The 17162-nt window shown below is 38.7% G+C and overlaps 1 protein-coding gene across 2 annotated transcripts; it reads right to left on the bottom strand.

Annotated features, from left to right (window-relative positions):
• Window positions 1–648: 648 nt before the first annotated feature.
• Window positions 649–16866, bottom strand: RIBC2 (RIB43A domain with coiled-coils 2). 2 transcript variants are annotated; one of them, XM_026113989.2, is made up of 7 exons: window positions 16644–16866; window positions 12805–12886; window positions 10981–11325; window positions 10203–10321; window positions 3787–4014; window positions 1727–1893; window positions 649–796 (listed from the first exon to the last, which is right to left on the bottom strand). In XM_026113989.2, exons 1-7 carry the CDS (start codon window positions 16758–16760, stop codon window positions 715–717), a joined length of 1140 nt encoding a protein of 379 aa, XP_025969774.2. In that variant the 5' UTR covers window positions 16761–16866; the 3' UTR covers window positions 649–714. The 2 variants fall into 2 exon arrangements, with proteins under 2 accessions (XP_025969774.2, XP_025969775.2); XM_026113990.2 differs by lacking the exon at window positions 16644–16866 and having other exon boundaries at window positions 10981–11375; window positions 12805–12882.
• Window positions 16867–17162: the final 296 nt, after the last annotated feature.

Here is a 17162-nt window from a genome sequence, read left to right as displayed (position 1 = left end):
GCACACTGTCCTCAAATTTACTCCATTATTTCCAGTGAGTGATGGCATATGCATGAATATGTTCCCCCCACGTATGCACTTACTGTAACACACATTCCATTTCTGCACCATGCCTTAATACTATCACTGCCTCAGTAATTATCCACAACTTCTCTTCTTGTTCCTAATTTTCAGCGAAAAAAAATGAACACATCTGGCCAGCTTGTCTATTTCCTCATCTTTGCTTGCTTTTATTGCTGGCTGCTCATTTTTTAACCTGATGCCTAGGTCATCCTTCTTCTCTCATATAGAAAACACAAGGTTCTGTCACCTGTGATCTATGTCAGGTAACATTCCCTCTGGCCAAGGTAGCATCAAGCAGCATTATATTTTAAAATTTAATTTCCTTCCAGAAATTGATTTCTAAAGGCATGTATAATATAAATACTGCACTTAAGCCTGAGACACAATGGCCAAACAACCTACTATCTACCAGTACTTTTTGGTAAAAACAATCATGTTTATAAATGATTCCAACATTTCTTAGCATAAACACACCCTAACAGACAATCATCTAGTTTGAGTGCACTGTTTGAACAGGGTGGGGAACAAAAAACAAACAAAAACAAACAAAACCATACACACAGACACACACAAAAGACATTGGGCTGCTAAATTAAGAATTTTAATATTTCTGCATACTTGTATATATTTCAGAATGATGCATCTAGAATATCATCGGCTGGTTGTATTAAACTGTGCGTAATACTGGGCTGTTGGAAAATTTGAATATGCTTCTTCTTTAAGATACATGTTCCTAGCAATAAATGAAAAATGCAGTTAGTAAGTGTTTTAACTTTCACATTATAATAAAGTTTATTTGAAAAACCTAAAGAAGATGTAATGCATAAATACTCATAAACATTCAGAATTATTAGAAATGGAATATAATGATATCTCCAAGATGTACACTATGTCTCAATATAGCATAGTAACTCTTTTTTTCTTCCTAAAATAGCCTTCCAGAATCTCACAAAGAAAAAATAAAGTAGCATAATTCAGAACTTTTGCTTTTAGAATAGGAAAGCATCAGGTATTGGAAATTCTTTTGCAAAATGTACGGGGGATACATGGGTGGTGGGGGTGGAGAAATCAAAGACTGGATGGCTGGAACACTGAATCGCTTAGTCTGATTCGCCCCACCCCTTTAACACTTTAACTTTGCCCTTTCTCATCCGAGCAGGGAAGACCTATCCACCAAGACCCATCCAGCGGTGAACTAAAGAACCATCTAGTTTTGCCATACGCTATGGAAAAGCTCTGTTTGTGCCATTAACTCAACCTTGAGTCATTACATACTGGAAATTATACTGAGGTCAATAGATACTCATCCTTTTTTGTTCCATAAAACTAAGGTAAAACAAACAAATGTTTACCATTCTATACCTGATAATATAATTTGCTGTGCATTTAATAGTGTTTATTCTCAATCTACATAAACTTAATAATCTGTTCTCAATGGAGTACATTGAAGTAGTTCACCTACTATTCCCTATCTGTATGTTAAGAACAATCATAACCTACTCTATGAAGATATATCTTTTTAATAGTACTGAAAAACACACACTTCAGTGCAACTGTTTTTTAAAAAAGCTTAAACTTATTACAAGTAAGTTCTCTGAAAGCTGAACTATTGCGTCAACAGCCAAGAGTTTCAAAAAGAAGAAAGTTCTCTTTCTGTACTTACTTTGATTTCTGCTCCTGGGATAGCACTGCATTTATGCTATCTAGAGCTCGGCGGCATTCTTGATTCTGTCGTTGTTGATGTCGCTCTAAAAGCAACTCTGCTCTGGCAGCCTGTATACGTTGCCTGTCCCACTCAGCATTTCTTTGGTGTTCTTCCTCTTTTAGTCTCTATAGGAATTAAAGAAATGCTTCATTTTCTCTTTGTTCAAAGCCAAAACAGTCAAAAAGTCTTATTGGTAAATTCATCCACACCACTTGCTTACCTTTACTGAACACTAGGGGTAGCATTTGAAATAGGTAGAAAAAGTACACATTTTCAAACCAGGTAGGAGCCCATGCATTCAGCAGAGGTGAGATGCTATAGATTAGGAAGCTACCCTTTACCAGGAACCAAGACAGACTCCTACCTCTGCACAAAGTAAGAAATTTAGGATCAGCTACCTGGCAGAAGTAAGGTACTGTCAGAGAGCTAATCAGATTACTCTCTCTCTTGGACATAACAGTTCTCACTAATAACCCAGACAGGCAAGATAGATTTTTTTTTTAAACCTCAGTAGCAGGATTTGAAACATCTTGAGTTCAGAAGTTAGCAGGAGCATTTGTTTCCCACCAACATGCCTTGTAACACGGTCAAGTCAGTGTAACAGCTAAGCCACCAACATCAGATGAGTGAACGAGGTAAGTAGCTTCCTACATCACAATGCTTAAGCCTGTACACTCATGAGAGCATACAAAGGGTAGAGTTCTTCATTTCTACTGTCTGCCTCTAACCACCTTTAGAGCAGCAATTACTGATAACATCTATTTTTTCCATCCCAGAACATGTTTCATACTTGTGGGGGATGGCAGAAAGGAAATTTCATTGTATTCAGGAACACTCAAGAGCGTGAAAAATGCAGTATGAGTAGTATTTTTAAAGACTGATAAATACTAATCAACTGAAATCCCTCATCAGCATTAATAGCTTGCCCTATCCAAATAGATTTTTGTGAAAAAGGCAAAGGCATATGCCTGACATGAAGGTCACCTCACCACTAAATAGCACGTTTGCTCTCCAAAACACACTGGTGATAACATGGAGGAAGAGGAATGAAAAGGAATGGGGTCAACTTCTTTGAGAAATATGAACGCTGTGAAAGAAAAGTTCTTCTACCTCTTCTTGTTCTTGGAGATATCTGAATCATTATTACTGAAATTTTATGTCAAGGCCTAGAATGCACTCCTCCCTCTCCAGGCTGCCTGAGCTCTGGGCCTATTTTAATAGTGCTGCTATCAGGTCTTAAAAGATACACATTCAAGAGCCTCACCTGGAGATCACTTTCCTTTGTTCAGGGGCTGTTTTTAATTTGAGCCTCTTGCCCTCGGTCTCAACCTGAACTACGTCGCAGCCATGCCTATGTTTGATCATGTACCCCATTGATCTGGACCCTGACCCTTGCAGACTTAACTTCCCAGCTTGACCTCAGACCTGTCTCATCATTATGGACTTGCCTGCCCATCTGGTCTCTTAGCTGAACCTAGTCAGCATCACCACACCTGTTCTACTTGTCTTGCTCAGGTACTGCAGGTGGGCCCCCTCATCGGTGAGGGCACTGCCCCAGCCTGCCTTGCTGTCACCCTCAGTCCCTGGTTCCCCTTACCCTATGGGGCAGCCCACTCCTGTTCCTCCCTCAGAGGTAGCTCACACCATCTCAAGCCAACCCAAGCACCATGAAACCTGGCCACTGGGCTGTGCAGGACCCTGCTCCCTGGCTCCCCTGGAGCCGAGTGACCACAGGCCATGCCTCAAGACTCCCCTAGGTCCTGGTCCTCTTGGCCCTTGGCTTCAGGGCAACCCCCCTCCCAGCCTAACCTCAGTGCTCCTGCTGCTCCCTGACATATCCCATCTCTTGGGGACACACTGCTTTACCTCCAAAGGATTAAAGTTTGAGCAAAGTAAAGAACAACAGAAAACAGTCTTGAAGTGGGATATGCAGGACAATTTTAAAAATGTTCTTCTACAAATATGCCTATAATATTATTAAAACCAGGAATACAAAATATGCACACAAGCTTAAATACCAGTTTCTTCAGAAGTTGTTGCTGTTGAGAGTAACGGATTGCCATCAGTTGATCCTGATCCATTCCCTTCCATCGATCTGTCATCACACGATGTCTACCAAAGGAACTAGCTGCTTGTTCTGGGTTTTCAGAGAGTAAGTCTCCTTGAAGGAGGTTGGAAATTTCAGCCATGTCATCTTTCATTGTTTGAGACTTTTCTAGCTTTTTTCTCTTAGCTAGTTCAGCAGCCTAAAAGACAGTGGAAAGGAGAGAAGTGATAGTGTGTCTAAGAGAAAATACTAACTAAAAAAATGGAAGAAAAGTTAGCACAACATAATACACTTCTTGCCAACTTGCATACAGTTGTCAACAACAGCACATATGATTACTATGGTCATGGTCTTGTGGTTTAAGAAGGCTGAAAAATTTAACAGGATTTATTTCTTTAATGTTGTCATACCACAGAAAGCCAGTAATTTGGGGAAATAACTTTATTTTGTAAGAAAAGCCAGAATTACATAAAAATTAATTTCACCTGAACATACAACATTAAATCCATTCCTTTTGCCCATGCATAATGCAACCTTGAATAAAATTGTTATTTTTAATACAACAGATATATTCACATAATATGCATTTCCTGTGCAAATCACTGTTGCTAATGCTCACAGTAAGATCATAATTCCTTATTCAAAAGAAATTTTCTTCTTACTAAATTCCAGATAGAAAGTATGATTTTACTTTAAAGAAATTACCTTCCACAGAAGAACTGGACTAAGTAAACTAATCTAAGTAGAACAACAATGTTATGCATTATCCACTCCTAATCTTTCCCAGTTCTGTAACGTGCAAACAAAACCGTATGGAACAATGCACAAGGCTGGGTTCCATCTGGTCGGTAGTCAGGTAATCTCTTTCTTGCTAGGGCACAGAGGTTGCCAGACCTGTCTTTTCACAATTGTATTTGAACTGCAGCAGACCAGTGAATTCCTACACCTCTGCAGTTTCTCCAAGACTGTCTCATACTCCAGTTAAAATCATTAGCTTCCAAAGTGAATATTCTCAAGCCAAGTAGAATAACTCTGTAGTTTTCTTGCTGAGTAGTAGTACAGTAGCTGGTGCACACACATTTAAAAGATGGAAGAGGACAAAGAAGATTCAAAGTGTTATGCATAAAGTCACAGAAGCTGAGAGAATCTTCTGTGGCATAGAGTTAAGGGGAAAATGAGTAGGCAGAATAATTAGAAAATATAAGCAACTGTGAGAATGACAGACTATCTAGACACAAGTACAGGAACTCGCTGCTTTGCAAATGTTATCCAGATGAAAAATCCTAACTCAGCAAGCACAGCGATCCATACCACCGGAGGAGACTGCACACTTGGGTTCATCTCTAGGTTTGTATTTACGGATTTTGAATTTGAATGATAGCAGTTCTCCCAAGCATCAGGCCTGTAAACTATCAAAGAGTGACATTTATTTTCTTTGGTCAAACATGGACAACGACCTATCAGAGGTCCAAGAGAAGAAATAACAAATACGTACCATATCCTAGATTAATAAACTCCACAGCTGAAAACAGCTTAGACATGGTGGTTTCTATCAAAATAACATGAGTGGCTGGAATGCAAACAAACTAATAAATGTCTCAATAACTCATTTTTTGAGTTCAAGTGATAAACGGTCTGAGCTACAGTTTAACTTAGATGATGAAAAAAACCCTCTTTTTAAGAATACTTATCAGCTGTTTAATAAGACTGTACACTCTACTGTGGAATAAGAAAAGAAATCTCTGCTTTTAGAGAAATGAAAATAAATCAAGCAAATTACATTTTAAGTGGCAAAACATCAACTTCAGATCCAGCAGTTATCTGCCCTGCTATCATAACATGGAATAATCCTTTGAAAACAAAAGGTAACCATTTAATCTCACTAAAGTCAAATGAATCAGTTTTTACTAGAAATTTAAAGCATTTTTTTTTCCCAGAATGCATTTCCCTGAAGTTTTCTTTTTTCCTATGCAAGTCAATAACAATTTATTAGAGGAATGAACAGATTACAAGTGGAGGGTGGGGAACAAGGTGGAGGGAAAGACAACACGGACACCCAAAACCCCAGAGATTTTCAATCTTTTGATCTTTTTGGAAAATGAACCAGAGTATCTACATCTGTGCTTTTAGCTTAGTAATAATTGAGCAAGTATTTTAGTTCTGGAAATGCCCTAAAGTAAATTATATTTTACAGAAAGTCATTTTGGATGAACCTTGGATTTTATAATTACTAGACTATGATGAAGAATTATTGAAGCTTAAAATGTGTACTTTTTATTTTAAAGGTTACTTTACAGTGATCTAGCAGCAGATGCACAATAGACATTTAGAGTTTGTAGTTCTAACATTCTCAGTAAGAAGATGAGCCTGAAGTTCTCTGAGCTGTTTAGGAACCTTACTTGAGGAAACCCCCAGCTCCATATAGCTGTATAGCCATGTACGTAGCCCTACTAAATAATGATAAATGACTACACAAAAGAAAGATATTAAACACAGACGAAATCTGATGCACTTTCCAAACCAAATCCCTAATAAAAACATGATTCATCAGTGCAGCACAGAAAAAGCAAATGCAGAAATGTATTTATTTTTATCTACATTGACTTTAATCTTCCCTAGTACCAAATGCTTCCTTTTGCTATTGATTGACAAGTCATAAAGCAAAAGAAGAAAGCAGGTAGCAGTATTACAAGGCCAGAACTTCACATGCTGAAAATAACGCCAAGTTCTGAATGTGTGAGGAACTAACTGCCACCAATACAGGGCTAAAGGAATGCACCACAGCTTCTGAAGGCACTATGACTAAGCTACAAGGCTCACAAAGGACCCTAGGCAGGTCAGTCTGGTCATAGAAACTTGTGAAAGAAATATTATTCATCTGCACAATCAATACAATTCCACTGGCTGTATTATGCAGATACCTCAACACACTCAAGCTAAAAATTTCTGGTTAACAAACTCTGTTAAAGATGAGTTTGTGCACTGAGTTTCCTCATGCCTGAAAATGTGGTAAAAATGCTGAAATACTGATGATTCTAGATGCAGAGTATCAGGAATATGATGCAAGTGATGAAAAAGACACTTGTGCAACACACTTCGAAGAATGATAATAACAGACAGTTACCATTCTTCTTCTATATTTAGGTGAAAGAGCACTCCAAAGTTAAGACAAATTTCATAAGTTACTCAAAGGCTGAAAAAAAATATTTCTCCAAAGTAGCTAATGATCTGGATGTGTTAACGATGGCATAATGTTGAGGGAATAACACCATCCTACCCTGCAAATGCCTGTGATAACATTCTCAGGAAAGCTACCAAGCTCTTGTAGTATGTCTGGGAATAAGTTCTGATTATGTGAGGTCTGCAAGATTGTAGGAAGTCTATAAATATGAGGTGATTAAATTAGAGATCCTCAGTAATCACATCCTCTCATTTCCTCAGCATAGTCTCCAAAGTGTCTTGGAAAGGATTCAAGTCCTGTACTATATAAAGCAAGACGACTGTTTTTCCAATTTCAGAAACCAAAATTGGTGTATCTATCACTTTAATGTTAAATTGGAGAGTCTCAAGTGTTAACTATCTTTAGAAAGGAATCTGTATCTGAAACTAAGATCCTGCTGCAGAATCACAAGTGTATGTCAAAAAGTAGTTAAAAACTCTAGTCAGCACTCAGGGTACCCTTCATTTCTGTTACCTGGCTTTCCAAATTAAAAACATTACTACTCATGCAGGAAAGAATGATGTTGTTAGGAATAACTGGTAGTTTAAGCTAGTAGTCAAAACTCTCTGTTATAACAGGGACAAAAGCAATACTTCTCTTCCTGGCTAACACATCCTTGGATGAGAGAATATCTGAGAGGAAAGACAGCATTAATTTTCCAACCCCCATACACACTTAAAATCCTTCACTACTAGGAAAGATGGCATCAAACATATCAGTTCATTGTCATGCTCATTAATTCCAGAAGAATAGAGAACACCATTAGGAATCAAACCACTGTCACAGGGAGTGGCAATATCAAATCCTCTAATGAAGGCAAGCTCTCCTGAATGGACATACATTTTCAGTCAGTTGGTAGGATTCACTGCTTATATTCAGTTTTTTTTTTTTTTGTTTTTTTTTTTTTAAATCCCCTAAAGATACTAGCAACCTTAAGGACTACAGATGATGGCCACGGAGACAATGACTGATCCAAAGCCAACTTCTATTTTCTTCCTTTCTCAGGATGCGTTCTCATACTATACTTGATCCAAAATTTACTCAAACTGGGTAAACTGAGGTTTGCCTTAGAAACAATGATTTTGATTTTGCTTTCTTCCTTCTTTTACTGCCACCTCAGACTGTGCCGTCTCTCCTTTGAGTCAGATCTAGCAGTCATTCATTCCATAGACCTAAGTAAATTTTCTGTTGGGTATGAAAAATAATCAAACATATCGTAAAGGCTCGTGATCATTAGATTCAATGCAAGAGAGAGCAGAAACAAATGAAACTTAGAGAACAGAAAAAGAACTTCATCTTTTGGCAATTGCTAACAGGTAGTTATTAAATGCAATGTGACACTGCACCCTCAAGAAGTTAAGGTGTTCAAAGTGGCTACTAAAAACACTGAAACTGCTGGAGACTCCTGTTCTAGATGTTCAAGGTCAGATACAGAGATTTCTTCTGTGAAGTTCATTTCCAGGCTGAATACCCTACTTTCTTCTCCTGAGAAAATGATCAGTGTATAGAAAATCCCCCTGTAACACAGCCTTCTTTTAAACAAAGCATCACTGAGAGGCCTGGCAGCGTGGAACTCTCTAGTTTCCACATGTAATAAAGAAAAGCAACACCACGCTACCACATCATCTCAGAGAAAAGGAAGAGAACTTCTCAAGCATTCAGAAATAAAGGTCAACACTGAAGATGGTATCATGGTCCAACAGCTCAGTAAACTACCTACCTAAGAATGAAAGAAAAAAAGAGCTTCAAGATGCAACTCCAACCTTTACAACATAACAAGGGACAGTAAGAGTTAACTAAAAGGAAACTGGGGCAGTCTCCACTATTATGTCCTTATGTTAGGAAAAACAAAGAAAAAAAAAAGGTCTTGTGTATTTAAAAAAGGTAATTTAAAAAAAGGTCTGTGTATATTTAACATGTACATAAGTATGTAAATGTACATGCCCAAGCATTAAACAAAACAAAAAAGACTGCCACAAAGTCAGGAACTTTTGCCTGGAATCAACTAGTATAACAATAATTGGGATACTACTGTTTTCCTAAGTGCACCACCCACTTCAGTTACTTTGGTAGATACTCACATAAAACACTGTTCAGTAGCCATGACTTCAAGCAGTAAAACCCTTTTCAATTAGCTTGGGCTAGCCATAGGCAAAACTACATACCTGATGTGCCTCTAAGGGCTTGAGCAACATTTACATAAAGACTTTCACCTATACATTTAAACCAAAAGATACCGTAATTTACATAGGCAATTTAAGTTTGGCTTGTTTTGATGTAACTGAACAGACTTAAAGCTAATTCAAGCCATATAGTTCAACCAAACTAAAAGTGTCCGCATAGCCCTTGTAACTTCTCCTGTACTCCAGTTGAAGAAGATATTCTTTAAACAAGCTTAAACCTGCATGTTGACAATTCCTTAGAGGCTCTCAACCAGCATAATTCCACTTGAAAAACCTAGTGAGAGCCATTTTAGTTTTCGCCTTAGTTACTGAAGAAAAAATATTCTGCAAATATAGACCAATGCTAAACAACAAAAGAGCTGAACCGGGGGGGGGGGGGGGGGGGGGGGGGGGGGGGGGAAGCGTACCATAGCAGTAAGACAAAGTACCAGAGCCTAAGGCAAATACTAAAACATGACATGAGCCTATTCTCTAAGTTCCAAAGCACTTTTGACAAACAATGAAAACAAACACCAAGGAAGCAGTTGAAACACCAAAAATGGTGGTGTTGGGGCATTAAGGTAAGCAATGAAGACAAAGTTACTGATAGTAGTATTTCCACACAGGCAAAAAGATAAGCAAGCAGACACAAAGTGCTAAGTTCATCAGATGATAGATATAAAACCAGAAAGAAGCTTGGGCAGCTTCTGCTCTACCCGAATTTGTACCAGAAGTCTTTGAGAGCTTGGGGAGTTCTGACTGCCTTTTAGTCAGCAAGCTAAAGTCTAGGACTGAGAATCTGGCAGAGGATAACTAGATTCTGGTAGAAGATAAAGAAGTGAACAAATCGTATTTTCTGATTACTGAAAGAAGCTTGGAACTCAGCTGCTAAGAAACCTTTCCCACATTATCATTATTCATTGCATGTTTACTCATTGTTCATCTTATTTTCTATTTTTCCTCTTTCCTTTAAAAAAAAAAAAAAAAAAAAAAATCGGAATTTACCTGGGCTCTATTAAAATCTTTAATAGCTGCACAAACAGCACGTCTTGTTTCTTCATCTGCTCTTTGTAGTTCCATAGCCTTTTGGTCAAGTTCAATCCTATTCTTGTCATAAAGATCATCTAAATCAGATTAAAATGAAATACAGTTAATATTCATGGACATGATGTGCTGTATGTACATGCCACTATTAAAAAAAAAAAAATTACTAACTGAGAAGCTACAAATACTGAACTGAATTACATAACTATTCCCACATCTTAGATTTTGGAATTCCAGATGACTCAAGAAATCAGTTTATTATGTAACCCATCTTGTTTTAACACTTGGACAAAAGACAAAAATGTATGTTAAGCATTGTAAAAAAATACTTTTTCATGATAGAAACTTAAAAAAAAGATTCATCAGAATTACTTTGTCTGCTCTAGAATACTGGAAATTGGACAACTTGGCCTGATGACATAAACCCTCTAACATGCAAAATATAGATGTTTTTTCAAGATGTCCTGACTCTTCATTTGAGCTGTATAACAAGAGTGAAGTGCAGGTAATAATACAGTCATCACATGTTATTAAATACAGGTATCTTAACTGAGATATTGACTATATTCAAGGTTATAATGTAAAAACTGCTGCAGTATTTCTAAAAGCTGCAATACTGAATATACTAAAATATTGCTATGCAGAATCTGATGCATTAGACTACACCATAGCTTTGTCAGATACACCAGAATTTCAAAACAGCAGATAAAAAATAAATCCTTGTGTCTTCTTTTGTTACCTGAAAATTTTTTATCAGCTAATGTATTCTTCCAGTCCCTCTGTTGCTGAAGAGACCATTCCCTTAATTGCTCCTTTTGAAATATCATCCTCTGAGCATAGTTTAAATCTTCACCCATAAACTTCTGCAAGCCAGATACAGTACATCGAGGATCACTGTCTGAAAGTCGAGCAGGAGTGTCCTTCTTTAGGGCTTGGGGATCAGACAAGTCAAATTCACGTCTCGTTTCTGGCTTCTGAAAATTCTTCCGAAATTCACCAATAGCCATATTTATATTTCTGATATCATTTTTTTGTCGTTCTTCTAACATACACATGATCTTGTCGTTTTGCTTCATCTCACTGGCTAGAGAAAAATTTATGGACAGAGTGAAACTACAGATCTCAGAAGTGCCCCTGTATCATGTAAGATGAAAAAAAAATAAATCAAGTTTTAAGAGAAGTAAATAGAATATAAATCTTCAAACTTGTAGACCTTAGGAAAATATTTGATCTATAAGAACAAATCTGATATACACTCTAATGTTAGTTATATTCAACTATAATTTTTTTTTGAAATCAATTATCTTGCTACAATACACTGAAATGTGCACGTGTGAAACAGAGACTGTGAATACAAATTTCTAGAATTATGAGGTTTCATTAAAAAAACTTGCTGAAATACATGAACACTACATACTGTATGTCTTTGCATCTACTCTTGACCTAAAATCGTGACTGAAATGCATGAAGTTGTCTATTAAGAAATAAAAATATAGGGCTCTCAAATGGAAGGGATATAGATAATTGTTTCATAGTTTCAATCATTTTTTTCCTTTCTAAAAATAAAAATTAGTTAACAGAGGTTTTGGAAGAGCTTAATATCTCTTCCCCATTTAATCAAAATGTTGTAATTGATTTAGTAAAGAAAGTATATAATCTAGCCATTTAAATATAACTTACAAGAAATTTTATTTTCTTTGCCAGATTACACATTGCTTCTGGCAGTTTCCTAAGAGTCAGATTCTGGCAGGTATTCTGCCAGTGTATCTGCCAGGAAAATGACAAGCAGCAGCAGGAGCTTGACATGGAAGCTGGCAGCTACATTCAAGCCGTCTTGAAACCCACAGAGAGCTTAGTCTGTGGGCCCCTTATAAATGATCCCACAGAAGAGTGTTCCAACCACAGGGGGCCTCACGGGGTTTCAAGGCCAGGGGACGTGGCTGAAATATTTGTATGGGTATGTGCTCTGACTCAGCAACAGCTCCTACTCACAGCCATGCTGTACATGACTCATGCTTCTAGCAAAAACAATCTATAGAGAAGACGTCACTGAGGAACAGCCAGCCAGAACACAGCCTAATTCAGCAAGAAAGCAATTAAACAATTTTGTCAGTATTCTAAAAAGAACAGTATTATTATTTTTTTTTAAATCCATATCTTCAGGTCTCTAAAAGAATGCTATTTATCAGCATTTATTAAGAGACAACACTGTGAAAACTCTGGCCTTTCTGTTAGGAAACATCTATCACTTTAATCATGGCAATATAAACCCAGTGATGCGAGCCTGTACCTCAGACAGGTCAGAAGAAAACAGATACCGCATCAATACAAATATATTAACATAAGTAGGACTAAATATAATAGGATTCAGCTTGTATGTCCCAATTTAGAGAAAAGCCTACAATTGTGCTATTATATATATGGCAAGATTCAAGGAGATAAACTCCATTTGGAAATAAATATGGTAGTTTGAAAGACATTGCGGGGGGGGAGAGAAAGAAACATGGTAAAAGTGTTTATATATAAACTGTAAATAGAAATTTAACATTGTTTTCAAAAATACCAAGTTTTTCATTTTTTGCTTTTTCAGTTGCTTCTTGAATTTTCCTTTCCTTGATCTGGGTATCCAAAGCATCTTTATCAACCTATTAAAACAAAAAAAAGAAGCTCTGTAAGAGATGCTATGTTCGAAGTATTAAAAACAGGCATTGCCAAACTACATTGATTTATAGTTTTGTGAGACAGATGTAAAGCCACTACCAACACAGTACATACGTATCACTGTTGAATGTAAATAACATACAAGATAAAATCCAAAAAACCCAGTATTTTTGTTTGCTCACCTCATTTTAATTATGAGTGGTATATTTCTGGGCCAAATCAGAACAAGATACATTTACATGATATATATAGAGCTACAGTACATATATTTTCAGTTACATTACACAGAATACATTTTCCCCATTATATCTGGCATTTCTGCTTAGTTTCTTGTTTTTCTGCTTCCATTTATCAAGCAGTTGAGGTTTTAGACCATCAAGATCACAGTAAGTTATAATAGTGCAAATTTGAAAAAAAAGTTGGTTCACTAAATGTGTATTGAAAAAATAGGGCAGTATAGAAAGAAATTTTCCAGCCTTATCTCTGAAAGACACAGAGCGCTTGATTCAGTTGCCAAAACACAGTGTTGGGTGCCATTTAAGGTGCATGCAGATATCTGCAACAAGCTGGCAGATATAGTACAGCATATTCACATCCTTGGAGAGGGGCAGTTCAGCAAGGCAGAATACCCTAAGGCATATCAAACGATATTATACCCCTACATGCATGCAGAAGACTTGAACCCTGTGTTTGTCAACAGAAGGAAGCAAACATAGATGCAGAAATCAGGACTTTATTTCTATTTTTTTTTTTACTGGCCAAGTCACTTAATGTCTTCAAAAAAATTTACGAAAAAGGATAATTCTTCAACAGCTTGATAAAATATTTTGATAGTCCTTGGCTAAAAATGGTTATTCCCTATTCAGATCAAGTTCTAATGCTGTAATGGACTACTGACTATACCAATCAGGTCAAGAGGTAAATCTGTAAACTGCAGGCAAGGGTAAAACCATGAAGAATCCTATAGTATACCACTGTACTGCATAAAGTCCAAAACCAATGCTATAGTGGATATTAAATATTAACTCATTTAGAGGTCCCATTCAAGAAACTAAGCTCTCAACAGAATTATGGGAAATGGTATTAAGAGAATTTTTTTTTTTTTTTTAAACATCTCCATTAGTAGATTCTGGGACTAATATAGGCAAGTAAATACACTGACTAATGTATACAAATTCAGAGTTAGATTATCAGCTCTCTCCTATTCTCATCCATCCCAGCTTTCAGTAGATGGGAATGCATCCATAAAAGGACCATTCATAGCCACACAAAGCTATACCATAGCTCGACCATACCTTGCCTAAGAATAGGTGAGACATTAGTGATTTTAAGACTGAATGAGAGATGCTAACGGCATTAAAATGATGAATTCCTTACTATGAACATTTAAAGCAGCTGACTGATTACTAATCTACTTGTCTTTATGTATAATAATTCATATATAAATGGAGAGTCATTTTTCATTTTCATTTGGACTAGCCATCTGAACTCTTCTGGGAAATCACTGATTTTTGTGAGAATAAATTCTTACGTCTGTAAATGAAGAGAGCTAAATCTTGGATTATTTTTCCATTTCTCAGATGAGGAAACACATACAGTAGTCAATGTAAACAGTCAAGAAAAGAATAAAGCCTCTCAGTTCCCAATCGGCTTTCCAGGCAGTATACTACTTCCATGTTTTTATATTATTCAGTCTCCACTGCAGAATCTGTGGTGCTTTTCTAACACATGATTTTTGAGCTGTGGCAGTGACAAGCACTCAGCTAAACTGGAAACAGAAAACTAAAACCAAAAGCAACCTCTCTCCCCCAACAAAAGCAGAAGAGAAGGCAGACTCTAAAAGCACATCTGAAATACAGATATACTATATCTTTGTATTGATTTGTTGACTCCCTGTTCTTTGGGCTTCACTTAATTTCAAAGCACGAGATAGCCCCTTCTGTCAGCAGTCACTGCTCAGTGGAAGAATACAGTATATTTAATGATTTTAATCAAAATATTTATAAAATTCCTCCAATGGACTCTCCTTCTTTTTAGATGTTTGTCTCATGTAAATGGATCCATCAAAACCTGACTGATAAGCTACTTCTACAAAAGTATTTGGGAATGATTTTCAGATGGTGTAAATCACTATTGCTCGATAAAGTACAGAGTTTATATTTTACACTTAATTTTTAAGCCTCTAGGAAAGGTACCTTACAGACAAACTGTGCTTCCTGATGATAAAGCTGAACTGCCTTACTCTACCCATCCCACACCCATTAAAAGAGGTTATTACCTCCTTCCATTTAAGTGTACTGTTAGCTATCACGTGTCAGGATGCTATATCAGGTAGATAACCTGTCCAGTTCGTTAAGCAGGAACTGATACTTTGCTATGCAACTAAGATGACTGTTGCCTAAGTCACAGGAATAAATCCAAGGCTCTGTTGCACATGAGGTTAAAGATATCCTTCCACTGGCATACTGAGATATGTTGCAATACCTACTACCAGATGGATCAAACTGACATCTGTTGCAAACCTACCAGTCCAATGAAGTCAACAGATTAGACTTATCTTCACAAATTCTAAATTTAGTCCTACTTGTAACTGTTCATGCATACAGTAACACTAATTAATACCACGTTTATACATGATGTGTACATCAGCATAGAGCACTCAAAACACTTTACAACCAAAACTTTACAACTTTACTTCATGTCACAGCCCTCCTCATTCTTAACTTGGGCCTTAAGACATCTTATAGGAAAATTAATTGAACTGTTCTAAATCCTTACACAGACTTTCACATCCAGAATTGAAATAGCTGTACTGCAACTTAGTTTCCCAACGTTCAGGTTACAAAGGTGTAGATGACTGAGGACAGTAACCACTGAACTGAAGTTATCAGCGCCACAGATCTTTGCAGACTGGATGGCATTCACATTCTGACATCTACTCTGGGCAAAATCAGACACATCAGTTCTATATTCTTAAAAGTGGCCTGATTGAGTCTGTCATGTTTTGCCTGATACAAAATAGGGAGCAGTTGCAGGACCCCTTCCAGGAACAGGTCTCTCACAGCAGTGATCCTTCCTACCTTCTAGTGAGAATCAAACAGCTGAAAGATGTTTCAGCACAAGAGAGTGATAAAAATCATTTATTGTTTTACTCTTCATTGTGTTTGCTGACTCTGCAGGCTTCTGGCTTACCGCAAAGTAAAACATACTGCACGAAGTTAACTCCTACACATATGCTGAAACACAGGGCTTGATGTTTTTCTCCTTTTAAGGAGAAATCAAATCTTACCCTTGAGCCCCACAGCAGTGAGCCTGACCAAATCCCCCTTACGCACACACACAAAGCCGCACATCCGTGATAACCACCAAAAAAACCCTCCTGATGATGCCTAGAGAATATCAACACACTTTCACCAGCGACCTTTTAAAAGTGCACCACTCCTCTCAAAACCGCGCTGGGGGGTTTCTTCGCGTCTCCCCCTCCAGCCTGGCACTATGCCTGCCAGCAGGCACTGAGGCGGCGCCAAGGGGCCGCCTGCTGACCGCGGCCCGTCGCAGGGCCCATTCTCCCCTAGAAGCCGGGCCCGGCCGCCCCCCCGGTCCCCGGCCGCTGCTCCGGGCGGCCCCCGATTTGAACTGGTCTCCTCGGGGCACGTCGGAGCAGGGCGGCGGCGGCACCACCGCCGCTGCCGCCTCCTCGCTCCGCCGCGGCCCAGAGAGGGGCTCCGACGGCGCCCTCACCCCAATGGTCCGGGCGCGGACGTTGAAAATGCGGCTCTGCCGCTGCAGCTCCCGCTGCCGCCGCCGTTCCAGGGCGGCCGCCTCCTGCAGGTCTCGCTGCAGCCCCAGCTTGCGCATGGCGCCGAGAGGAGCCGTGAGCGCAACAGCCGGAGCACAGCGCAAGCACTAACGGTCACCCAAGCGCACCACAACACACGGGTCGCTATGGGAACGGCAGCCCCGCCCCCTTCCTCCGCGCGCGCGCGCTTCCGCTGGCCAATCGCGTGAGGCCGCGTGGCTGTCGGCACGAGGCGGGCGGCTGTTGACGGCGCGCTGTTGGCGGGGTCTTGCGTCGCCTCCAGAGAGGAGAGTGGCGGGGTCGGTGTATGACTGTGCTCGGCCCAGTTTCGCACACGCCCTCTGCGAGGTTTTTCTGTTCCTTCTGCTCTGCAAGGCAAATCAGTAAAAGATACTCGTTGAGTGTTTAAATCTCGTGCAGAGTGGGAAGTTCAAAGGCTAACGGTCTCAGCTGCCCCTCCC

Source organism: Dromaius novaehollandiae, chromosome 1 (genome assembly GCF_036370855.1).
Source record: "Dromaius novaehollandiae isolate bDroNov1 chromosome 1, bDroNov1.hap1, whole genome shotgun sequence".
Taxonomy (NCBI): Eukaryota; Metazoa; Chordata; class Aves; order Casuariiformes; family Dromaiidae; genus Dromaius; species Dromaius novaehollandiae.
The sequence above is the reverse complement of the archived record's forward strand: the minus strand, read 5'-3'. Positions and strand labels throughout refer to the sequence as shown.